Raw genomic sequence first — 27239 nt, 5'->3', positions numbered from 1 at the left:
TCCTTGAACTGTCTGATTATTTTCATTCGACTGCCCCTCTCTCTCTCTCTCTCTCTTTCGTTTGATTAAAAAGCATAATGTATGTTTTATGGAAAAGCAGAAAATGAAGGTAAATAGATAATAATCTTCCCAATCTTTCCTAACCAGAAACAACTACTAATAAAATTTCCATTAATTCTTCCAAATATGTTTTCCATGCAAGTATATGCATGTTTAACAATAATATTACATCTTAGTGTTTTTACCAAGAAAAAAATTGAGACCATGCTACCAACACTTTTTATATAACGTTTTGTTTGAAATACTCCTCTACAGTGGTTTACACATTCTTCTAAGCTATCCTATGCCAGAAATCTGCTGTTGCAGCCACATCTCCTTTTTTAATTAGTGTAGGTTTTTTTTTTCAGTTTTTTTCTTTTCTTTTTTTAACATTTGAGAGATCTGCTTTATTCCTGTACCATTTCTCTCTTTTTTTAAAGAAATTTTCAGGACAGATAATCTAAACTGTACTAGAATTCTAAATTTATTTTTAAATCATTGTTCTGTGTTTCCCTAAATATTCAGAATGAAGCAAAATGAACTGGGAAAAAACAATACCTTCAATATTTGTTCCATCTTTTCACCAAGGCACATGATTTGTGTCCATTCATTCAAGTGTACATCTAAGTAAGTATGTGATAAGGAGTTAATCTCCAAAATATGAAGAAACTCCTACAGCAGCAAAAAACAAAAACAAAAACAAAAAACAACTGATGACTTCATTTCACTGTGGGCTAAGGAATTGAAGTTTCTCCAAAGAAGACATTCAAATGGCCAACAGGTATATGAAAAAAATGCTCAGTGTCACTAAATCATCCGGGAATTGCATATTGAAACCACAATGAGGTATTATCTCACATCTGTCAAAATGGCTATTTCCAAAAATACACAAAGGCTGGGAGGAGACTGAGAAATTCAGACCCTTGCACACTGCCAGTGAAAAAGTAAAATCATGCATTTTCTATGAAGTATGAAGATTCCACAAAGAATTAAAAGAGAGCTACCTTTGACATAATCTTGGGGAAAAGAATCATTTAGCCATTATGACAGCCTTCCCATGGTAATAAGTAACTTCCTCTGTGATGATTCACCTTAAAAAGAGATGATAGAAACATATTATAACAGAATGAGGGAAGGGACAAATTTTGAGGATGTACATCTTTGGCTTTAAAAAAAGGAAAATTTGACTTTATTTATTTATTTATTTATTTATTTTTGTAAATTATGACCTGGTGTACCTTGCCAAAACTCTTTGGTTTGGGCCTTAACTAGTGCCAGACTATCATCAAATATCTGGTGACAGAAATCCTAATAGGTTTGTGCCCAAAAGGAAATTTTAAAAGTCTTGTCAAAACAGGACTTAACACCTCAAATCTGTAAAGTAACAGTAAATATCCTCTGAATTTTGGCCTTTCAGTATGCCTCCTGATTAAAACTTGGATCCGACTAGCATTCTGCTAAGCTTTCGACGGATCTCTTTGGGTTTGATGGAATAGATAACAGGATTGAGCATCGGAGGCACAAAGAGATAAATAAGGGACATGAGTGTGTGCACATGGGTTGGGGCATGCTTCCCATAGCGAGCAGCCATGGACACACCAACCATGGGCACATAGAAGATGAGCACAGCACACGTGTGTGACACACACGTGTTGAGTGGCTTTACCCGTCCCTCCCAGGATGCAACAGCAAGTACAAAACGCAGTATGAACATGTAGGAGAGGAGAATGAGTACAGAGTCCACGCCAAAGGTAGAGATGACAATGAAAAGACCAAAAATATTATTGATGGTGATGTCACCACAGGGAAGACGGATCAGATCTGGATGCAGGCAGTAGGCATGGGACAGTACATTGGTCCTGCAGAAGGGCAACCTCTTCAGAAGGAAAGGCAGTGGGAAAACCATGCAGAAACTGCGGATGATGACAGACAAGCCCATGTGTACAACACGGGCATCAGTGAGCACTGTGGCATAGCGCAGCGGGTTGCAGATGGCCACATAGCGGTCAAAGCTCATAACCAGCAGGATCCCAGACTCCATAAAGGAGAAGAGGTGGATAAAGAACATTTGCGCCATGCAGGAATCAAAAGTGATCTTCCTTAAGTGGAAGCAAAATGTGGCTAGCACAGTGGGCAATGTGGAAAAAGACACGCCTAGATCATTAACTGACAGCAGGGACAGGAAGTAGTACATAGGCTGATGCAAGCTCTGCTCCTCCTTGATAATGAAGAGGATGAGGGCATTGCCCACAATGGAGACAGTGTAGAGGGCAGCAAGGAGCAGGAACATCCAGTGTTGGGAGGTCTCCAGCCCTGGGAGTCCTGTCAGGGTGAAAGTTGGCAACTCTGAGCTGTTGTGAGGGTTAGCTCCCATGCTGGGACTAATGTGCAGACTGTAGGACCACTATCCTGTAAAGACAAACATCCAGTTTATTCATGACCTAGACCTGATATTTGAAGACTCTCATCTACCATCCAGCCCCTCACTTTACACCATTAATCAATTCTGTTCACCAAATCACTCATTTTTGTCTCTTTTTGTCACCATCATTTCTAGACTTGTCTGAGATTTTTCAGTTTATCCAGCTGGTTAAACAGGTCTCATTGCCTTCCTTGACACCCTTACCTGTTTCCTCTGTGCTCTATCTCACATTCAAAGCTATGATCTTGTTATCAATCTGTGGGCATTTCTTTCTTCAAGACCTAAGACAAAATTCTCCTGATGACTGCTGCCTTGACTACTCTGCCTTCCTGAGCATTCCACTTTTTCATCAAGCCATAAACCTTTCCCCTTCCCGCTCTCTTTCTACTGAACATTTACTGCCTTATGATGACGCCCCCAGCTTTCTTATTCCTGTACAATCTTTCAGCTCTTCGATCTACTCATCCAGACTGAAGACAGATGCACAGAAAGATACCCATCCCTAGTGAAAGCCTTCTAGAGATTCATCAAGATGCACTCGACTGCCGTATTTCCACTCATCTTTTCATTCTTCTATCCATTTATCTTATGGCATTACTTTTCTTCGTGAACAACTTCATTTACTGAAAGTCTTCTCTTAATAATTTCTTTCAGATCTGAATAATACCTAGCTCCCTAAAGCCACTGGATTAATAAGCAGTTCGCAAAAGGAATATATATATATATGTGTGTGTGTGTGTATAACTGAATCACTAAGTTGTAATCAGAAATTAACACAACACTGTAAATCAACTATACTTCACTAAAAAAGAGAAAACCAGCCCCCCCAAAATATCATTTCTCTATACCATGGAATTGCCTCTCAGTGTTCTCCATCTCTCTGAACAATACTATCATTATGCCTAAGACTGAGACTCAAAATCCAAACATCATTTTGACTCTTTGCTTTACTATTACATTAAAAGGGGTAACAATCAATGAAAATGCTGACCCCTAAGTGCCTCTGCCAGCCTTTGTCCACTTCCTTCCACTCAGTCTCATGCTTCAGATCCAAGAAATCACATTCTTGTACCATAATATTGCCCTCCTAATAAATCTCACGTCTCTATTTCATTCTCTAATCTGGAGTAGGACTAATATTTTTAAAGGACTAATCTGAAAATGGCGCTGTTCTAATTAGAAACCTTGAATGCTCCCTTACTACCAGAGGGTCAAATCGAAGCCTGCTGGCCTAGAATTAAAAGCCCACTGTGGCCAGTACTAAATGGATATTTCTGGTCTCATTCTAAAAATTTCCAGACTTGTACCTCCAGATATCCAGATGGGTCTATTTGCTATTATCCAAGCATGAATTACAGCTCCCAGATCTCAGACTTGCCCAGAATGTGTGGGCTATATATTCAATCCATCTTTCGGGGCCCAGGATCGGTGATGCCATCCTCCATTCAAATTTGACTGGTCATTGCTAGAGGAGGTAACTTCTCTCCATGCCCCACCACTCCTACAGCTACAGGTTTACATCTTCTTTTGTGCCCCTTTCTCTGCCTGTTCTGCCTTATAGCTTTCTATCATGCAGTTCTAATAATTCCCACAGAATCACGAATCCCATCTTCCCTCCTGACTCACCAACTCCAAGAACTCAGCTCTGACTTTTATTAATTGTTTCAGCCCCTGCTTGCCTAGCGCAAGGCTGAGCACAGGAGGTGCACTCAGTAAGTCACTGATCCCTTCCGGTTTGGGGTTCTCTTCATTGTAAATTGGAGATGCTAAGGAACTTTGCTAATGGGGTTGCGAAGATCCAAAAGTGGACAGTTGCAAAACCTCTTAAGACCAAATACTATACTACTTGGAGTTCTAAAGGCTGCTTCAAACCCCCACCTCCAGCCTCTCAGCTGCCTTTTTAACTCCATCTGCATCAGGTCTCTTCTATCCTTTCTTTTCAGGATTCATTTTTTTTTTCTCCATTACATATTCATAGAATCTCTGTGTTTCCCTACCTGCAGGCTCCTCCTAAACATTTTTGTTTGCCTCTGTATGCGATAAGCAGACCTACTGGAGTCTTTTAGCACTGAATAGGATCTTGACAAATGGCTTCTAAAGCAGCCATTGTCTTTTTAAATATCCCGTCTCCTACCAGATTAACTCTGAAAAATGCACACAAAGGTATCTACATCTAAAGTGTAGCCTGAAGGGGTTTCCATGCTGAGAAAGTAATGCCTGAAGCAAAGACATGGCAGGATTTCAGAGAACAAGAGCAACAAATAGAAAATAAAGAATCGGGTAAGTTTTAAAGGTGAAAATAAGCAGAAAAAAACCCCAAAAAACTGACCCCAATTAGGGACAGTCTTTCCTTCTTCAGATTGTCACATTATAACACTCAGGATTTCTCAGCTGGGTCAGAGTGCTTTAGAGCCTGAGTCTGGAGTGTCTGACCCTCCAACTTACCTACCGGAGAGAGCTCTATGCACGGAAGGAAGGGCAGCAGTCGGGGCCCTGCATGCCCTGCCCATAGCCCCCCATTACCTCTGCCAACTCTGGCCTGAGCAATATAAGGCTGCATCCAGGGAGTCCCTTGAGCTTACGTCAGCTCAGGAGCTCATGGGCCGCTGGGAATAAGGGCGTCTACTGTGCCCCGCCCCTCTCTGACTTGGTGTTTCCTTGCTCATAGGGGTATGCAGGAGTAGAAATAATCAGAACGGGAAGGGGTCTGCAAGAACATTGTATATAGCCCCTCGTTTTGTAGGAAGGTCTTAGAGCCTAGGAAGGAGAAGAGACATCTCAATTTTATAGCTTGTTAAAGATCAACGGAGAATGTAATAGAAGCATTTATTTAGGTTAGGAGGTTAGGGGAATCCTCCATGGGGCAATTTAAGCTAGCAGATACTGGATAAGGATCCAGCCAAATGAAGGGAAGGGGAGTAAGGAGAAGCTTCCAAGACTTGGGGAGCAGCACTTGTGAAGGCCACATGGGAGGGGTCAACTTTGCATATTCACGGAACTGAAAAATCTTTGTGGTTGCAACAGAAAGAACAAATGGCTCAAGATAAAGTTAGAAAAAAAGGAAGTTGTCTTATTACTCAGGGTCCTCTGGGCCATCTGAAAGTTGGATTTGATTATATTGGAAATGGAAATAATACGATGAAATTTTACTTAAAATATTTCTGTAATTTGTAAAGTAAATAGGAAACGGGCTGAATAATGTAGGGAGATCAGTAAGGACACTAGCGTAATGATCTAAGGTTGACATATTGATATTCTGATTAGAGAGTCACTGGGAATGGGAAGAAGTCGATTAAACAGATGTTTAGGAGGTAACACTGAAAGGACATAATTATTTCTGCAAGTAGAGTTCACTCCGACACTTATTTGTTGAGCTCTCTTCTCTCTTCCCCTGTACATCTCTAATTTATCCTTCAAGACCCAATCTAAACTACTCTTCCTGATGTTTCCTATTTATAGCTGTCCAAATGTCTTTCCTGAGGCAGACTGACACAGGAAATGACTTGTTTAGTCTCTTGTCCTGATCACTGTGAGAGCAGAGAGGAGGCCTATCCTCTTCATTCTTCTACCTCAGACTCCCTTCTGTGTGGTTCTCTCTCAGTGATGAACTCCCACAAACCAAGACAATGACATACGTGCACAATGTTATTAATTAACAATGAGAAATAGAATTATTACATGGGCAAAAATTTTCTTCCCAACTTGAATAGCACATCCTACCTACCTGGTAAGAGACAACCATAGTTACATATGAGGTGAATAAAGAGAAAGAGGTAAAGGGCATAATCATAAAATTCAAAACTTTATGTCTTAAATTCTGATGGACAAGCATCTTTCCCCAAAACCCTAAAACATTAACCCTGTAGTCTCCGGTGCTTAGTGGGCCAGTCATGTCTTCTTATAACTGCTTGATGGATGCTGTCCTTCAAGTCTCTTTTTTCTTTGCTCTAATCTCCTCTTCCAAAGGGTGGCTGTGCTTGTGTGCATGCATGCATGTGTAGTATATGTTTATAATTATGATTTATCATCCAGATTGGAATCTTGGTTTCTCTAATAACTTTGGCAATGATCTTGGCAAGTGTCTTAAACTCCCTGAATCTCAGATATCTCATTTGTAAAAAGAAGACAGTAAATATAGCTGATAAGAATTCTGTGAACATTAAATAAGACTTTGGTGTTCCTCTATAGAAATTTAAAAGCAATTAAAAAATGAAACCCTAAAATAAAGGTTGTAAAGTCCAACACATTTCTACTCTTCTCATGAAGAAGATGTTGATGTTTTGATGTTTTTAAAAAATGTTATCTAAATGTACTAAACATAGGTTTTTTGTGTGTTTCTCTGTGGCTTTAATTCTGTATGTTCGGTCTGCCTACTGAAAACTCCAGTGCTGATTTGAGGCATTATAAAATGTATTCATCAGGTTTTCTCTGATGATTAAATAAGTTAATCCATATCAAAAAACCTAGCATGGTCACAGACACTTTGCAGGTGCTCAACAAAAATCAGCGTCACTTCTCTCCCATCCAAATCCCTGGTAATAAGAGATGGCGCTGACAGCGGAGATAGACCTTGGGGTGTGAATCAGGAATAATTATGCGCAAGTCTTGACTTTGTTAGCAACTTCATGATGGATGTCAGCAAGCCTCTTACGCCTTAAAGTCTTAATTTCCTCATTCCACAATTTGGGTGTGATACAAGATGGTCCAGAGACTCTCTTAATTTTAAGACCTTTGAATTAGTATCTTGGGACTCAGCCTGCCCACACAGCCCTCAGGATTCCCAGAGCCAATTGGCTATCCCATCTTCTCAAATTATTTCCTGACAAATGGAAAACTGGCAAGTCATTGGAGTTCTGGTTCATGATGGCTTACCATGTAGTATTGAGTTTCATGGTCAACTGGATCATTATGGGCATTTGTGCTCCAATTTTACAAATGAGGGATTTGGAATTTGAGCAAACTAAGTAATTTTCTTAAGGACACTGAGACAGGGAAGGTGATGGTTTTGAACCCAGATCTGGGCAAAGGGTGACAAACTATCCCAGTTTGCAGCTACAGAGGGTTTGTCCCCTGTGCAGGCCCTTCAGTGCTAAACTAGCACAGTTCCAGGCAGACCAAGATAGTCACCTACTTGCTGACTATAATTATTTAAGCTCTTAGTGGTTATGTTGTTTTGTTTCTTGAAATCTCTTTGGGTTGTGACATAATTCATAGAAAGATCTCTAACTTGGCAATCAGGTCTGGGATTCAGTATAGTTGTTTTCTGACTAATTGAATGGATTCTCTTAGTTCCTCTTCTATATAATGATGCACAACACAGTTATAACTCAAATCTCTGAAGCGTGTAAGGGGGAGAAGTGAAAGGACACAGAGGAGCCGTCCACTCAAGAGTTTTCACATTCCCTGCTGCCCCAGCCACCTCGCTAAGTCCTGAAACTTACTGGGCCCAGGGGATCCTTAAGATGAAGCTTTATAGCTCAAAGGAAGAGGCTGGCTGGGAGGTTGTGTGCAGAGTCCTCCATGTTTCTCCCTAAGAGACCCTTCACCTCTCCTCTCATCACTAGAGCTGCCCTGGGGAGGTAAGTTGGGGCTTCAGCTCTCCCTTCACAGAGGTCTATAGGAATCACATTTATAGCTTCAAAATCCTAAAGTGATTTAAGGTACACTTATGTGTCTGTGATCTAAGTTTAGAGATTTTCTCTTCATTCCACTTCTGCCCTCAGACCAATATTCCTCATCTGTAGCCCTCAGTGCCTGAGATCCCCCAGTTGTTGTTTGGTGCAGTTGCTTCTGTGTGTTTAACTTGTACTCTAGTATTCTCACTGCAGGGTGGATACACAGCCAAGATAAAAGGAGAGCTTTTGTTCGGGAAACTGAGAGTGGTAACGCAGAGGACCAGGGAACCTCAGCCCCTAAATGTTCCTCTTCATCAGTTACCATTTATTTAGTACATATCTTGCACAAGAGTCCTGAATATGAATTTTAAATGTTTTACTCTGTACTTTGCTATACAATAGCTGTAAAAATAAAGTATAAAGAAGTAAATTAAATTCATAGCTGGCAGGTGCTAAAGCTTAGATAAAAACAGTAATTAGATTTTAGGAGAATTATTTACATTACCTGAATTTATTTTACACTTCAAAATGTGGGTCATAATACATTCTCCCTAAGATAGTTTATTTATCCATTTAATCAATAAGAATGAGAAGCAGTAATCTCTGAATCCTAATCCTAATCTACGCCCAGAGACTTGGCTAAGCATTGAGGATAAAATAAGAAGAAAAAGATGATTATGGGATCCTGTAATTCACTGGGGGAGAAAGATACTAATCAAATGATCAAACAGATATAAAATAATTAACTGTGATTCTAAAGTATGATAAGATTCATGAAGTATGTGTGAGGATGCATAACAGAGACATACAACCACGGGCAGAGAAGTAACCGATGATTGGAATCACTGGAAGATTATGTGTTCCAAGGTAGTGCATATGCTGCTGCATGCCATAGTAAAACTGTTCGAATTTTCACTTGAATTCTTGTTTTAAAAGAGAAAGGAAACCACTGAAAGGTTTTCCATAGGAGTGTAATATCATTTTATTTATATTATTAACAAATGATTTGGCTGCTTCGTGAAGAATGGATTAGAGAGAGGCATGACACTGAGCTGGGTGAGCAGCAAGAGAGGTTCTGCAGACATCCTGGGGAAAGATGCTGAGGGACAGAGTAGTGAGATAGATGGGACTGATGGATTAGCTGGAAGTGAGACAGAGAGGAGAACCGGTGTTAAGCATATTTTGGAAAGCCAGTAATAGGTTAATTAGACCTGAGAGTGGAAGAGTGTAGAGATTCCTCCTAAGTTTTTCTGGCTTAAGTGCATGGATAAATGCCGATGGATTTTCATGAGATAAGTAATATTGCAGAGGATCAAGTATGATGATTAACAGAAGTTCAACTTTGCATGTTGTGTTTGAGATGCTGATGAGCTATTCTAATTGACAGCCCAATAAGGAGTCAGGTGGGTTGACTCTATAGCCACTGAAGAGAAATCTGAGCTAGTGACATAAATCTGGGATAACTGATGTACAGAGGAGAGGTAAGAACATTATGAGTGGAAAATAATCTTGAAGATACTGGTTATGAAAGAGAGCAGAGGAATGAGTGATTACTAGAAGAATATGTGGGACAATAAGAGGGTTTTTTTTGTTGTTATTTGTCTTCTTTGAAATTGATCCTCAATAAGGAAAAAATTGGTGTAGGTACAACATACAAAACTGATAAGAGTGATCTAAATCCCTCACTCTCAAACTTGGCTGCCTATTGAAATTGTCTCGGAAGTTTCTTTAAAAAAATATTGATTTTTGACTCCCACTGCTAGAGATTCTGATTTATGGTATGAGTGTGGTCCAGGAAAAGGAGATTTTATTTTAAAGATCTTCAAGTGAATCGAACATACAGCACAGTTTAAGAATACTTAATCTAAACAGAGGGAAAATTAAGAACATTCAAGAGAGAAAAACCAAGAGCAATCAAGAGTGGAGGAGCATGAGAGTCTGGACACTTGGTGAATAAGTGAGGAACTCAAGCAACAAAGAGAGGATAAAGAGCTGGAGTGATGCTCAGCTGCAGGCAAGAGAGGGGACACAGCCCAGAGTACAGACAGAAGTGTCATCACCTGCACACACGGGAATGCATTAGTAAGTGAAGAGATGAAGGAAAGACCTTGTGGAGGTCATATCGTACCTCACTTCTTGAAGAAGATGATGGCTAGAATTGGTAGATAGAAAGGGCAAATCATTTTCTGATATTGGAGACAAATTTGAGTAATTTTGCCAAGAATACTGAGACAGGAAAAATAAGATATCTTGTCCAAAACAAGAGTCAAAGGATTTTGTGGGGAAGGGATTGGAACCTACACCCCATCTGCAGATATGATGAGACTGCAGAAGGCCTGAGATCTAACTGATGATCCCCCAGCCTTCTCCTTCCTAATCTTTCATGATCTTTGGTATGAAATGTAAGTAATATGTCCCTTCCATCCTGGACAGTGACCAATCCTTCCACTGTCTGACCTCATTTTACTCTGGTTGTATTTCCCCAAAAGCTACTCAGGGACCCTTATGGGAAATTTTGGAACCAACATCACGAGCACTACCAGCTTCACACTAACAGGCTTCCCAGAGGTGGAGGGACTGGAGCACTGGTTAGCTGCCTTCCTCTTGCTGCTTTATGCTATCTCCATCCTGGGCAACATCCTCATTCTCTTCATCATAAAGGAGGAGCAGAGTTTGCACCAGCCAATGTACTACTTCCTGTCTCTGCTGTCTGTCAATGACCTGGGTGTGTCCTTTTCTACGTTGCCTACGATACTGGCTACTTTGTGCTTTCATGTACCAGAGACTGCCTTTGATGCCTGCCTGACCCAGATGTTCTTCATCCACTTTTTCTCCTGGACAGAGTCTGGGATCTTGCTGGCCATGAGTGTTGACCGCTATGTGGCCATCTGTAACCCCCTGCATTATTCTACAGTGCTCACTGACACCCGTGTGGCTCACATGGGCATATCCATCATCATCCGCAGCTTCTGCATGGTCTTCCCATTGCCTTTCCTTCTGAAGAGGCTGCCCTTCTGTAAAGACAACATGCTGACCCATTCCTACTGCTTGCATCCAGACCTGATCCGCCTGCCCCGTGGAGATACCACCATCAACAGCACGTATGGCCTGTTCATTGTCATCTCTGCTTTTGGGGTAGACTCAGTGCTCATCCTCCTCTCCTATGCACTCATACTGCACTCTGTGCTGGCCATTGCCTCCCAGGAGGAGAGGCTGAAGACACTCAACACATGTGTGTCACACATCTGTGCTGTACTCATTTTCTATGTGCCCATGGTTAGTGTGTCCATGGTCCATCGATTCGGGAAGCATGCCCCTGAGTATGTGCACAAGTTCATGTCCCTGGTATATCTCTTTGTGCCTCCAATGCTCAACCCAATTATCTATTCCATCAAGACTAAGGAGATTCGTAAGAAGCTACACAAGATATTATTGGGGACTAGGTACTGATCAGAAAGAGAACTTCTAGAAATCCAGGTTTCTAAGAGTTTGTTGTTATTGCCAATGTTTGGGTTTACAGGCTAGTCTGTTGGATGGTGTCAGTCTCCTATACGTGGACCTAGAGTTAGCTATATGGTGTAGCCTGGCTATAATCCATAACTTAAAACATCAGGCTGCCCTACTTTGTACTTAACTGAACCACAGGTTTCCATCAATGATTTCTCTCAGACGCAATAAGGATGAGTCTTCAACCAGACTCTTTTATTTGTTCTAATATACTAGTGTCATCTATACTTTTAAGTAAAGCTCAAAAACAGACAAAAACTGATGCATACATATAAACCATGTTATAACTGGGGGTTATGTTACTTGAGGTCATAGGTACCACCCAATACTTTTATTATTCTGAGACCTATAAAATGGCACATATGTGCTTACCATACTGACGTTGCAGCATCAGCCTGGATTCAGAACTTTAAAAGCAGGAGAAAAGTTTTGTGGAAAACAATCATTTGTTGCCATGTCTCACGCATGATGAGGGGAAGGCTCACCTTTCTTCTAGGGAGCTAGTAACCACCATAATGGGAAGGAAACCATAAACAAAACAAAAAGACAACCTATGGACTGAGAGAAAATATTGTGCAAATCAACTCTAGGACCATAACAGGGAGCCAGACATCTTCTAGAAAGAGACTTAGCTCTGACTCACAAGAGTGGCCTCAAAGAAAAAGTGCTACTTTGAGCTGTTCCCATAGCAAAAGAGGAGGCCTTAGAGCCAGTGAAGCTGGAAAGCTACTCTGTTATCACTTCTCAGTCCAGAAAATCCTTCTTCCAGTTATTCTGGAAAACCATCCTTCTTTATATATGGATATAGCTAACTCTGTACACAGTTTTGAGCAAACAAATGAAAGAAAAAAGAAATCAAGAACTAAGATTAACCCACAGCCCTGGGATTCCCATGTTTACAATGGAGAGTTTCCTTTAAAAAAATTTTTTTTTAATTATATCCTAATGCTTCAGTATCCAGACCTGAATATTAAAAACCACACTGTTGAGTGTGTGTTCAGAATTTTTTAGGTTTCCTTTTAAGAAACACTTCCTCATCTCAACTAAAGAACTGAGGAATCACAGAAGAAGGCATGAGGATGGGAAGAGTGAGTACCACGTAACAGGGAATGTATTTCTCTCAGCCTTTTGTGCAGTGACCCCTTCTTCACTGACTGAACACACGTGCGTGGAGTGACTACTCCAGGTCTAGCTCTGGGTTAAGCAGAGGGGATGTGGAGGTGGGTTGGGCCTGATTCTTGATAGCAAAGAACTTGTGACACTAGAAGGTGCTTTATTGCCTGCGTCTCAGCGGTTGAATACTCATGTGCAGAGTTAAGTTCTTAACAAAGAAGGGATCTCAACACATTTCTTTCTTTGTTACAGAAGGACTCACCTTCCAGCTCTTGGTTGGAAGAGGACCACTGGGATATGTGCATAGACACACAACCTATTTTTAGTGACTAGAGATTAGAGAGAAATTTGTTGAGGAGGCAGAAAATTTAAAGCTTTCCTTTTCTTGTTTTTTTTTTAACATCATGTGACTTTTTTTAATTTTTATTTTTGGCTGGGGGGTAATTAAGTTTACTTATTTATTTGTTTATTTTTTAATGGAGGTACTAGGGATTGAACCCAGGACCTCTTGAAAGCTAAGCATGCCCTCTACCAGTAGGGCTGCAACCTCTCCCTAAAGCTTTTATTTTCTTCATAGAGAAAAAAAATCCATTATATATATGTATGTATGTATTCATGTAGGTATATGTAATATGTGTTGGGAAACAAGCTGCTGGAAAACAAGCCACACCTAAATTTCCATGAGCTTAAAATATTATACTCACACTTGCTTGCTTAATATGCACATGCTTGCTTTGTTTTAATGTTTACGCAGTAGATGACCTATAGCACATATTATGCTAAAGAAAATTTCAGGTGAGCTATCCTGAGATTGACTATAAGGGCATGAAAGAAAGCAGATGTTTCCTTAGGGTAAAACAATGGACAGTCCTGAAAGGCCAGATCATCCATTAACAGAACTTTGTTCTGGCATGAAAGCATGCAGTTAAGCCCAGGGGAAATATTTGCTATCTCAAGATGTCCCGGAGGCAACAACAGGATAGATTTAGAACTTTTGCATACCCCAAGAAGGGTGATTGTTCCTGGAAGGGATGGGCCTGAAATTAATCAGTTAAACAGCAAGCAGAACTTGGTGCTTATCGCGTGGGATATCTAAAGCCCCACCTCTTTGATCGCATTTTTTCTGAGCTGTTTACTCCTGATAAATATGATGTTGACCAGGCATTTGGGGACTCTCAATCCACAAGATTTTGAGTCCCCTGGTCCCACCTTGCTCTTTACTTTGTCTCTTTGTTTCTTAAGTCTTGCATCGCCATCCTCAGACATGGTCCTGAGCTGCGCTGGATGCAACATATGTGTATGTGTTTTACTGCTGCATAATAAATACTGACCAATTCCCTAATTAACACACTTGTAGGGAAAAAATGCTTTTTTTTATCTGAGATAAACTGTGTTTGTTCAAACTGTTAAAATGAATATTTAAGTAGGGATTGATATCTAAGTAAATTATAAGTAATGAAACTGTTTGTACTATTGTTGTGTGAACTAAATGTTAAAAGGCTTCTTTCAGGAATTACAATGAAAACACATCAGGATGGGTTTAAAAATAATGAGCAATTGTCCGGTTTATACCTGAGCTGTGTCTTATAACTCTCTTTTTCCCTAATAATCAAAATCTATTTTTCTGCATTGTTCATTAAAATGTTCTTGTAGTTACTGGGTTTCCAAATGTTGAGGAGTATTTCCTGTGAATTATAATCCATACCTAGCTGAATAATTGGCATGAGAAATATTTCCAATCTACTGTCTATAAGCCAGTATAAATAGAGTTTTGAATATATTTGTTTAGCAGAAATTTCTTCATTTGAGTTTCAGATTTACTTTACTTGCCTCTTCAACATTTAGTCAAGAGTTGTTTATTAAATTCCTGATTCTCAGCTTTTTTGAGTTAAAATCCACAATAGATTTTGTTTTCACGAACACATGTCAAATATAGAAAACGTCATTTAGCACTCTAAGCTGTTTAACATTTCAAAAGAACTTGTCTCAGAGACATTGGACTTGAATATGGAGACTAATAATTAAATCTGACTCTAAACCATTGTTACCTATAATCTGTCTTTCATTGTAAATGCAGATTGTCACCCAGGAAACTTCTGTTTCCCAGTTAATAATATAGGATATTTGCCTTAGATACATCACTTTGGCACAGTTCACATAAATATTGGCCACATTTCCACCAGTAACATCCCCCCATCACACTGCAGACATTCAAACGTGGTAGAGCTTTGTAAGGAGGTATTTAAAAGGAATGCGCAGTTAGCAAACATCCCAGGAGACTTGACATTCCTCTTCTATCTCTCTCCAGGTAAGTTTGTCTCATAAACGTAATGACAAAATTCTGTAACCACTGAGCCCTCAAACCTAACACCATGCTTACCACATTGTGGGTTTCAATAAATATTGCTGAGTGAATAATCAGCTATGTGTCTTATAAGCAAACAAAAAGCAAAGTTTGTAAGAAAAATACACTGTCACTAGAATTATATTCATTTCACCCCAAAATCACTATATTTTTTAAACCCAGGGTTGAGTAAAGGACAGTGACTAAATATTTGTGCTAAGAGGATTGGAAGTCAAAAAACACTTTAGGGAAGAATTTTCCTAATCAACATGAGTAACAGAAAATGATGAGAGATCGTGGTTGTCCAATAATCAGATCTATATTTTGGAATTCTATTGAGATGGGTTTGTCATCTAAACTTCTAATAGACTCTGCCACACACCAATGCTTTCGATGATTGATACATGACTCCGAAAATGTATAGAAAGTTTATACTTTAAACTTATAGAAAGTTTATACTTTATACTATAAGTATAAAGTATAAACTTTCTATACATTTTAGGATTTACTTTCCATTTGAAGATATCGGAGGCTTATGCAAATTTCAGTGAAATAGCAAATGTTTCCATGATGTCAGCTGACTCCTAGTTATTCATGTCCAAAACAAATTAATTAAATAATCACTTAATGGACAATATATCTACTTTACTTTCTTATAAATATTTGATCTACAAGTTTTCCATGGATAACAGAAGAAAAGGAAAAAAACACACTTATACTATAAATAGGAACACAAACCATGTATACTTAATTCTTGTATAGAAATCCATGGAACCAACTCTTGGTTTCTGACATTCCTGTAGAGTTACTGCTTGCTGAGCAGTCCTCCTCCTCCCCTGCAGAGGGTAATTCCTCAGCAGTGACTCCTGACTATTTGAGGTCAGGAAGATGATAATTCACAAAGTAATTGCTGACTGCATAAGCTGTTTGCTGATTCTATGAAACCTGAAAACATTTGGGTGCTTGTAGTCTACTCAGTTGTCTGGAAGGCATCTGGTTGCTTGTGCTAAATGTATAACCATCACCAAATAGACACTTATTAGAAAATCATACGAAATTATATAGGATCCTGAGTCCACACTATATCAGCCCATTTAGAAAATGTATCCAGTTGATACTGGAGTATTGGATAGTCTCCTGATGAGGAAATGACCTTGGAGATAATCCTAGCTATGGAGACAGACTCCCCGACCTTTGATCCTACTTATCATCCTGTAAAACAGTGTCTGCGGGAAGAGCACTCTCATCTAACTGAATTGTTACCGTGCAGCAAAGTCGCCTTGTCCTAGCAGAGCAGATCAGGCCTGGAGACGGCTTCAGTGAGCTCAGGCTGGACCTCTTTGTGGAACTGAGAAAGTGGGGCAGATGGTGAGCCATGTCCAGGGGCCCATTCATCACCCTCTTTACCACCCTCTCCTTTGTAAGGTTCTCCCACTCCTGGGCCCACGTGGAAATTAATTCCACACATGTCCAAGCAATGTGGATTTTGTTTAGTTCTATATGACATTTAGCCGTATAAACTTTTCTATGAGACTCTGTGAGGCCCTGAGTTCAGGGATCCTATCCTCCCATAACGCTTGTTCTAGTGCCTTCTCTGTCTTCTCTCTCCATTGACCACCCAGCACCAGCCCGGGAGGAAGACATATGCACCCACAACAAGATCAGACAAAAGAATCACCCTTTTCTGGTACGACACAGTATCACAGAATCCACTATTTAATAGACGATTGCCTTTGTCATTTAACTTGTAAGGAATGGCCTTTATTACTCAGAGATTTTTTTTCTGGAAAATCTGAAAACAGCCTCTCACCAGCTTAGCTGAATCATGTTCAGTATTTCATTTTCTTAATTAGGGGCAGACCTAGTGCCCCCCCTCCCAAAAAGGCGTATAAGAGGTTTTGTTTTTTTTTTCACTATGTCAAAATCCAGGTATTTTACCACTTTAAGAAGAAAAATGTTGAGTTCAAAGGAAACCTTGTTAAATAAAAAGAGGTGAAAGAGAATTTCTACATATCATTGGCCTTCTTAGGACGGAGGCTGAGGTTGTGAATCTGTTTTTAAGGCACCAGCCTCATAGGAGGAGATGAAACCTAAAAATGCTTTTTCCCTTATCCTCTGCACACAGGCAGCATTTCTAATTGATGATGGAGAACAAAGAGAAAAGAGTGGGGAGGGGGCAAGGCTCTTCAAGGAGGCTCCCACTCCCTGCTCCTTGTCCTCTCTGGTATTAAAGTTAGGCCTGTGATGAAAAGGACATCTTCCTCCTGCTCCCTGGGGTGGGAATCAGTGAGTGTTCACCTCCTTTTCATGTATAGCAGCTTCTCCAAGCCTTGTCTCTGCATCTGCAGAACCTTTTAAAATAACTCTCAAGGCATTATGGATTACTATTATTATTATTATTATTTAATGTTGAAATAAAGAACCTTTTGTATGAATCAGAAGTCATTATTTACATTGATTGAAGACCACAGTCTGACTCTGGATCACTAAATATCCCAATTATTTTCCATTTTAAATCATGCTAAGTTATGTTATTCAATCCTGCCCCTAAGATAATTCATTTAATGGAATATATTTTGAGCCTCTTACTGTGTTTATGGACACTTTTGGAAACTTGAATTTTAAATACTTACAATATCTCCATTCAAAAATAATTCCCTTTCTCTACCACCTAACCCTTCAACCCTAGAGCTTTGTATGGAGTGAAAAACTCAAGGTAAGTGTATGATCTGCAGCTATGAAGCCTCTGGCCCCGAGTCCCTGGTGAGTAGGTAAGTCTCCACAGGGCATCTCCTTTAATGCATTCTAGATGTATGCCCAACTTAGTCTTCGAGCAGTAAAATGAGGACAAGGGATTTTGTGTCATAGCTTACCTCCCAGCTATCAAGGAAAGAGTATGCAAAAATAATTAACTTAAGAGAATATCCAAAAATTATTTTCTAGTGTATAAATCATAAATGCTCTACTCTGACAATTCCCAGCCTTTCTGAGCTAGAAATTCTGGAAGGACATAATTTTTGTCATCTCTATTTCATCAAGTATAGAAAAAAATTAAAACCCCAAGAAGGGAAGAAAAAGGTAAATCATATACTTAGCACAATGAAATAAGTCTATGGTTCAAATATCAAACATTATTTTCCTTGGGGAAGGAGTGATGGGCAGATAAAAGGAGAGAGGAATCTGGAGATTTTTCTACACATCAATCTCTTTCAGTTTTCCAGGGTCATATTCGTTCATACATCTTATTGTAAGTCTGGCATCAAATTTCACTTTGTGAAGTTAAAACACTCATGAATGTTTGAGAATGACGATGGTAGTGGAAGCAAGGACAGCAGTTGTAATGTTAATAGTGATGTTGATTAGATGGAGAGGCAGGATTTGTAGTGGTTGGGTACAAATAGTAGAGACAGATTAGTATTGAATCTTCCCTGGATCACAGATTATCTGTGTTCCTGTGAACAGTTTACTGAACTATGTATACTTCATAAGATTGTTATGAACATTAAGTGAAATAATGCAAAACATTCAGGACAGAACTCAGTACTTTTAGAAACCCAATAGTATAATAATTACTGTTGTACTAGTAACTTTTATTATAATAGAAAATGATTCCTAGCTTAGATTAATCCCCTTTGTAAGGTTTTGTCTGGTCACTCAATTTCCTCTAAAAGTTATCTTTCTATAAATGCCACTGTTTCCTGAATGGACTGATCACTTGTTTTGTGCTATAAGTTTTGCAGCTCCATTCCTGATCTTTTACTTTTCTCTCAGTATAAAAAGTCTATCTTATTCATTATGATGATATGATGATGATAATGATGATGAAAATGACCCCATGGATGACAGCCTATGGCTACAGTAACCATCAGATTATAAGCCAAATGTGAAGTCACATTTTGATGCGGTGAAACATGCGGACAATGGCTCGGCGGATCTCCTTGGTCTTGGCGCTATAAATGAGAGGGTTGAGCACAGGAGGTACAAAGAGGTAGACATTGGACAAGAGGACATGTATGTAGCGTGGGGCATTTTTCCCAAAGCGGTGCACTGTGGAGACCCCGATCATTGGCACATAAAATGCAAGTACAGCCAAGATATGTGACACACACGTGTTGAGAGCTTTGAGGCGTTCTTCACGGGAAGCGATGGCCATGACCGAGCGCAGAATGAGCACATAGGAGAGGAAGATACATAAGAGGTCCATGCCAAAGGTGGATATGAGAACAAAGAGTCCATAGATGCTGTTGATAGTGATATCAGCACAGGCCAGCTTCATCATGTCCGGGTGAAGGCAGTAAGAGTGGGAAAGGACATTGGATCTGCAGGTAGGCAGCCTCTTAAAGAGAAAGGGAAGGGGAAAGAGGGTGATGAAGCTCCGAGCAATCACCACTAAACCCATTCCAGCAATGACTTCGTTGGTGAGCACAGTCGCATAGCGCAAGGGGTCACAAATGGCCACGTAGCGGTCAAAGCTCATGGCCAGCAGAATGCCTGACTCCATCATGGAGAAGGAATGGATGAGAAACATCTGGATGAGACAGGCATGGAAATCAATGTTGCGGGCATTGAGGCAGAAGGTCCTGAGCACGGTAGGCAGTGTGGCCATGGACATGGCCACATCACTGAAGGACAGCAGGGACAGGAAGTAGTACATGGGCTCGTGCAGGCTGGGCTCCACTCGCACCGCCTGCAGGATCACTGCGTTGCCCCCGAGAGCCACGGCATACATCACACAGAGGGGACCGGCTAGCCAGATCTGAGAACTCTCCAGACCGGGAATGCCAGTCAGGAGGAAGAAAGCAGGGTGAGTGACGTTGAACAATCCCATGACAAGAGAAAGCCAGAGAGCTTTTCAGGGTCAGACCTTCTGACTGAGAGATTTGTGAGAATTGCACTTACTGGAGGAGAGGGAACCAGGGAGTAAAAGACACAGCAGGAGGTGTCTACACAGTTTGAGCTGATGCACTCGTGAAATCACTGGTTCGGGGACACTGCAGGCAAACTTCTTTTCTTCATGTTTTATGGTCATCAAGGCATGGGCTGGGCTATTGTTTTCTGGAATATTTTATGGCCTGGGCTCTGTTTTATGGAAAAAGGAAGATATTGATAAATGCTTAAACATATCAGTCACCAACAAAAAACTTTAACGATATTGTCCACAATTTTAACTGTTTTAAAAGCATCATTGAATGGAAATATGTTAACTACAAATCGGAGATCGTTTTTATAAAAGAACACTGAGGATTTGAGTCATCAGTAACTGTTGGAAGTATTTAAATTTTTCCCTGAAAATGTTTTATTCTGACACTTCACTGATTAATAAACACTCACCAGAGTGAGTTTCAATGATGATGTGTGTTTGCTCAGGAAGAGGATGGGGCAGTGGGACGCTGAGAAAACTGACAGCCTCTGGACACCAGCCTTTCATTGGCAGAGTTGTTGCATGAAAGCAAAAAAGAAACCACTTATTTGTGCAAAGGCACAAAGCTGTTTCTGTTTTTGGAAAAATATATGAATACTCCTCTAAATCCGCTCTAGGTACACTGACAGTCTGCCTGTCTGAACACTTCAGTTTTTTAATTTACATTTTTTATTAAAGTATATTGTTAATATAAGGACCATAGTTTTTATCTTTGTCACAGTTATCAACATTTAAAAATGCTTATCTATGTATGATTCATCTGAAGTTTATGACAAGCTGATTTCTTCTACTCTTTTAATCTCCTGAGGGACTTTTACATACTATTTCTCAGAAATCGTAAGATGAGAACAAAGTTAGACCATGTGAGCTGGCATTGCTGTTCGTTTGAGTCATGGCATTGGTAGAGATGACTTTGCCTCTGGATTGTTAAAAATTTTTCTTGTACTCAGAGTCCTTCTTTCCTCTCTGAACTTGCAACAATGTTAGTGAGTCAGAGAAACATGGATCCCAAGGAAGCTGACTCTGGAAAGGGGGCAATCTAGAGAATACAGTGAATTACCCAGAGTTACACAATCAGATAGTGTCATGGCAAGAACCACGAGTCCACGGAACTTCCCACCTGCTCTGCCCACTCAGCTCAGATGCTTCTATCTGATAACCACCACTCAGTCTCTCCCTCTGCACCTCACCCTGCCCCTTTTCCAGTTTAACCCTTTCTTGAGGCAGGCTTCAGGACAGTCTGCTAGCTCACCCCGACTGGGATTCAGAACTGACCAGAAGACAGACAGACGAGAGACACCAGCAGAACTACACTTCCTTCTCTCCATCTGTGACAGTGCGTTCACGCCTGCCTCTTTTATGTTTCACTCTAAGCCCCTGGAGAGAGAGCAAAGAGTGATGCTGACTTCATGTCTGAAACACAGCAGGAAGGCTCTAGTCTCCTGAGGTTTTCCATGACTACTGAGAATAAAGCACACACTCTTAGCTGGAAAAGAACTCAGCAACCTGCCAGAGCATTTCTCTACCCAATGCAAGACACCATCTGGTGGCCGCTGGGCAGGCATGTAAGAGAGGAGCTCGTTACCTTCTAAGCAATCCCAGCATTTTGTCATCTTTTCACCTAGTATGACAAATAAGGGATAATGAGAAAATAAGTTTACTTTTCTTACTCCTTTAAATGTACGGAAAGGATTAGTTCTTTCCTTACCCTTGGATGAGAACTCAGTTCCCTATGGTTCTGGTCACATTCAGAAAATAAAACATCCTCTGGTGACTATTAGACTGCTCAGCCTCTTGGGACAGTCACCCTTTCCAGGGTTCAGAGGCACAGCCTTTCGTCTTCTCCCATCCTTCACTTGCTAAGCATGTTCTCTGGCTCCTCCTCCCCCGAGAAGCCACAAGGGCAAGGGGAAGATTCATAGTTGATTATGGTTCAGTTAGCTGCTGTCATGTGTCCCAGGCATGTTAAGTGTTTAGAGCTGACTCTTTCTTTCATTGGGTGCTTTCCTTGATGAATGAAGAGCTTTCTCCCCATCTTTTCCTTCTCCACTTGGTTTAAACTAATATATGGTTGCCTTTGATTCCATCCACAAGCCAGGCCCCCTTTGTAAAACCATACATTCTTCTGGCCGAGATCTCAGACAACAGCACGCTGTAACATGTAGCCCACCCAGGAAATGGTTGCAACAAATGCCCTACCGCAAAACAGGACTAGGCTCCCATTCAGTCCTGCTATGAGAACAGCAAGGGAGCTTTTATCGCTCTATCCAGATTTTCAGGCACATGTAAGGAGCCATTCTGGTATGCCTCGCTTTCCTCAAATCTCAGGGGACATTTCATCTCATTTTCTCATCTCCTCCTCCCATGGCTCTCTTCTTTCACCCTTCTTTTCTCTGTGTTCTCTTCCACTTGTCCCTCTTTATCTTCTTTCCCAGCAACAGCTATGGTAGAAGTGATTCTTTTCACTTGACATCATGAAACTGTGTGCTTTAGCTAATGCTGTTCCTTATCTCCTTATCTCCTTCACTGCAGAAAACAAAGCAAAGCAAAGCAAAAATGAAAAAAATAAAAGAAAACAAAACTCTGATTCTACATTGCCCAAGTCACTGGACTCCTCTGATTATTCAATCAATATAGAGAGAAGTTTTTTAAGTGCCAAGGCACCGTGCAAAGCATTGGCAAGCCTAAGAACATGACAATATGTTCTTAGTTTTAATCTTATTTTCTTCATCCCTCTTTTCAGTCTGAAATTGCCTCATTACTTGTCTGTTGCCTGTCATCTCCACTATACGATAGGCACCAGACAAACGGGCCTGGACTGTTTTGTTCACGGGAGTATCTGCATTATTTTAAATATTGTAGGACATGTGCTAGATGCTCAATAAGCATCTGCTGAATAATTGAATTTATGACCCCTGTTCTTTTTGGTGAAAGCATTGTGAATGTACCTCTTGTTTAACATCTCTGAAGTTTTAGCGTCTTTGCGATTCAAATATTTCTGATCATTTGCATCATAAATGCTTTGGCATTCCCACAGTATTTTTTACTTTCCTGAGAAACTTCCACATTGATTGTGGTAGATTCACTTGTATTTCCAACCGTACCGTGCGTTCTCCCATAGAAGGATCGCACTGTTCTTGACCAGGCCCTAGAATAGTGCTTGGGATGTGATACTTGGTGACTGTCTGTTGAATTTATACGTGTTAATTGTAATCCAACCCAGGAACTAAAAACTATGACCTAGTTATGGTCCAGTCAGAATATAAGAACCACACCGATTCCTTTAATTGAGAAAAGTTAATGTAAAAAAGTTTTAACCAAGCATTAGAGAATGCACAAGACAAAAAGAGGGTATGATGTCATTATTAGAGGTAGGAACTTCAGGAAGCAGCTTCTAACCATAGGACTAGAAAAACAAAGTCAGAGGTTTGGAATGACTAATTCTTAGAAGCTTGAAGAAAGATGAAACCCGTGCCAGAGACTTCTTTAAGCAGGAGAGTGCAGTGAGTAACATAAGCTCTGTCTACCAGTGTTTCTTAACTGCTGAACCCATCTGGAAGCTAGCTGATATTAGAGTTTGGGATATTCTTTAAGTAATAATTGGACTCCTGTGATGTGGACAAGAGCCACAGAAAAGTGAGAAGTGGATCTCAAGGTAAACAGGCCATTTCTTGGTATAGAGCGTAATATATCCATTCACCTCAGTCTTACTATACCACTAGAACTGTAAGAGACAAGATCTTTCATGGACTTTCATATTCATAGCCAGCGCCATGGAATGTGTCAACTCACTGTAGTCTGTGAAAAATCATGGTATTGAACTTCTCATGTTCTGAGAAGTAGAGTTTGTGTTGTATAAAATGATCTTCTCTCTCAAAAGTTAGACAAGCCAGATTTCTCTGGGGACGACTTCAAAATTGGCACACAATTTAGAACCTACTTATATCCCTAAAACTGTACCCACTCAAGTAGAAGGGAGGATACTTTCTTCATGACATTGTTCACTTCTGCCATGCAAGCAGTTATCTCACTCTGTTATTATTGGCTTTGAGTGGTTCTGGAGCCTCCACTGGAGAGACAGCAGTCTGGGGGAGGAACCAGATGCCCCTAGGATGGAGCTCAGACATGGCATGGAGTGTCAGTTCATTAAACATTAGTGGTTGACCTTGGGACAAAACAAGTTGCAGCTGAGAAATTGGATTTTGTCTTTAATCATGTGAAAATATATCAAAGATGCCAAGTACATAAAATTTGGCCCATAACTTATACAAATACTGATTTATACAGAAGATGTTCAGGGTTGGTTTAAACTGGGACTTGAGATCATTCATGTTAGGTTGAATTTCATTGCAGCTGAACGTGGTGTATGCCTTCAGAAGAATGGTCTATGGCTTGCTCCTTCTGTAGTTTTTTTTTTTTTATTTCAAAAAATTTCCCAACATTTTATCAGGAAGAATTATAACATGGAAAATCTAAAATAATTTTACAGTGAACATCAGTATACCCACCACCTATATTATATCAATAATATTTTGCTTGTTTTGTCATGTATCTGCCCACAGAGCCATTCCTTCAACCACTCATCAGTCAATTGATTTTATTGTGCATTTCAGAATAAGTTGCCACATCAATACACTTCCTCCTAAATGTTTCAACCTTCATATAATTAATTGAAGTTTAATATTTTGTATAGTTCTTTGGGTTCTTTCAAGCATACAGTGCACAGATCTTACATGCACATCAGGTAAGTTCTGACAAATTTTTTGGTTTGGTTATGAAATATGGTTTTGGTTTATGACATATTTCTAGGTACTGTCTGGAGGCCTGTTTGCCTCTGAGTAGCATCTGGACTGTTGAGTGGATCAGCTTTTCAATATTTATCTTCTTTGCAAGAATCAGTGCTGTGTCTATATTGCTCTGCATAATTTCAGTGCTGACAATAATACCTGGAGCAAAACAGCGCTCAAAATGCATTTTTCACTTTTTTTTTTTTTTTTTGTCTGGTCTTAGTTGAACTGAACTAAGTTTGTAATTTTTAGGCCTCATCCAGTGATGGGGTAAAAGGAATGTTTGCATAAGATGCATGTTGAATGGATGTTGATATGCAGTTGAAGTAAATGCAAAGCACTTCAATTCATATATAGATCTGTAAAGAGACGTGGCAGTGTGAACTTGTTGGACATTTTGTTGATCTGTTCATGAGAATGTGGGTGTTTGTTTGAAACACTATGTAGTTTTAGATATGTGAGAAGGGGAGTACATTTGAAACACATTTGATTATTTCTTTGATTATGTGTATGGGTCTCTACTTATTTCTCAAATTGTGTCTCTAATCTGCATGAGTTTCTTATCATTAATGTAAGATGCAGCATGTATGTTTCCAGATATGTGACTAAAGCATTGGGCAGGTGTATGAAAATATTCAGGTTTATCTGTATGTGTATGGATCTAAAAGAGGCAATGTGAATGTTGATAAATAAATAGCTGAATGTGCTTATGGGTGTGTCTGCGGGGGTCTCAGAATTTCCGTGGTATGAATCTTTGTCTGCATTCACGGGATTGCATTCCTTGACTAAGGAAGGATTAACGCAGTAATGGAGACAGATGGTGACATCAGCAACAATGGGGCTGAGAGGGAGAGTCCCCTGGGAGTAATTCTCTGGTGGCCAGCTCCTTTCTCATTGATACCACCCTCCCTATTATCTTTCCTCTCCCTCCTCTGACCACAACAAACAAGCCTAGGGATCTGATAAATTTATGAGTCATAGGAAGCTGAGCTGATGCCGCTCTGCCCGCGGGACCCACGGACCAGTACATCCAGCCACAGGGAAAAGAAACGTCTGCCACCCAGTGAGTGTCACTGCCTTCACATCACTCACAGGGCTCCTAGACAGAACTTACCTCAAACTTCAGCACTCTTACTGCTACTCCAGGCAGACTCTCTCACCATTCTCCTCCAAATAGGAGCAAATTTTTTTCCTTTCCAAAGCCTATCACAGAACCTGATGCCAGTTTCCCTTCTTAGAATCAAAATCCTACTACCCAACCACACACGTTTAGATTAAGGGGCTGAGTCATCATGTCTACATTTTATCTTGAGGGTATCCTATACATTTTTCTGTTGCAATTTGAATTATTGCCTCCTATACCTAACTCTTGGGTGTGCAGCTGTAAACAAACAAACCAAAAAAAAAAAACACAGACCCAAAAGTATTGAAGTCATTCAACAGTGTGACCTGAGCTTCAATCTTAGCTGGATTTTCAATACTGAGTATGCCGTGGGGACGTAACTGATGGGGATATTACTGTGAGTCTGTTAGTGCTGATGTGTTTATGGCACTGTGTGTGTGTGTGTGTGTGTGTGTGTGTGTGTGTGTATGTATGTACACTTATAAGTACATGTTCAGGTGGGTATAAAAATGGGAAGATATCTGAAATATATCATGTAAAACCAATGAGTACTATCTGTCTTCTAAAATTCCGTGGTTGTGCTAGTGTTACGTGTGACCAGAGGAGCATGCAATCGTTTCTGTTCTGTATGATGTGAGATAATGCCTTTGAATACCCGAGAGTGTAAGTGTGTACAGGCGTGTAAAACAATGTATGTGTTGGTACCCTTGTGTGACCATGTGTGCGTGTGTATGCCCATATGCTTTCTGTGCAAAAGAAATGCATTGCTTGCGTTTGTTCCCATTTTCTTGATGTTTATCCCTAGATTAGACACATTTAGGAAAACTTAACTGACACCCTTTCGGTCAAAAGAAATTTTGAAAAAGGGTATTTGGGTGGTGACAGAGCATGTTCTCCTTGGGGCAGATATTTTCAAAGTCGCTTTCTGTACTGAGGAAAATTTGAAACATTGACGATCTCTGCCCTTCTGGATTACCTACATTTGCGCACCAGTGGTTCAGGATAGCGGGTAAAACTGTCTTGTAGAATCCTTAGTGTCTGTTGGTGCTCAGAAAAGTCTTTCCATTTCTTTAGGACCAAGAAATAGTCTTGGAGTGAAAATGATATCAAAAAAAGTAGACACAAGACAGGCTGTATGCAAGACTTCTCGGAGGCATCAACTTTAAATCTGGGTGGGCAGGAAGAGAGACGTTTACAGGGGAAGTAAGGAAAAGAAACCCTACTTATTAAATGCTTCTTTTGAATTCTCAGTTGGAAGGGAGAGAAATCAAAAGAATAGAATTCCTACTCACAGCCCATATATTTTCAGGATTATTACGGATATCAGGTCATTCTCTAGCTCTAGTCACCATCTCCTTTCACTGAATT

At 40.2% G+C, this 27239-nt stretch overlaps 3 protein-coding genes across 3 annotated transcripts; 1 reads left to right on the top strand and 2 right to left on the bottom strand.

Annotated features, from left to right (window-relative positions):
- Window positions 1-1468: 1468 nt before the first annotated feature.
- Window positions 1469-2413, bottom strand: LOC102528609 (olfactory receptor 51I2-like). The gene has a single exon (XM_006203433.2). It carries the CDS (start codon window positions 2411-2413, stop codon window positions 1469-1471), a length of 945 nt encoding a protein of 314 aa, XP_006203495.2.
- An 8168-nt stretch (window positions 2414-10581) lies between these two features.
- LOC102528350 (olfactory receptor 51I2-like) lies at window positions 10582-11526 on the top strand. Its single transcript, XM_006203432.1, has one exon. The coding sequence runs from the start codon at window positions 10582-10584 to the stop codon at window positions 11524-11526; it is 945 nt and encodes a 314-aa protein (XP_006203494.1).
- Window positions 11527-18884: 7358 nt separating this feature from the next.
- Window positions 18885-19940, bottom strand: LOC116282016 (olfactory receptor 51I2). Its single transcript, XM_031680990.2, has one exon. It carries the CDS (start codon window positions 19866-19868, stop codon window positions 18930-18932), a length of 939 nt encoding a protein of 312 aa, XP_031536850.2. The 5' UTR covers window positions 19869-19940; the 3' UTR covers window positions 18885-18929.
- Between the last annotated feature and the right edge of the window lie 7299 nt (window positions 19941-27239).

This window comes from Vicugna pacos, chromosome 10 (genome assembly GCF_048564905.1).
Source record: "Vicugna pacos chromosome 10, VicPac4, whole genome shotgun sequence".
NCBI lineage: Eukaryota > Metazoa > Chordata > Mammalia > Artiodactyla > Camelidae > Vicugna > Vicugna pacos.
The sequence above is the reverse complement of the archived record's forward strand: the minus strand, read 5'-3'. Positions and strand labels throughout refer to the sequence as shown.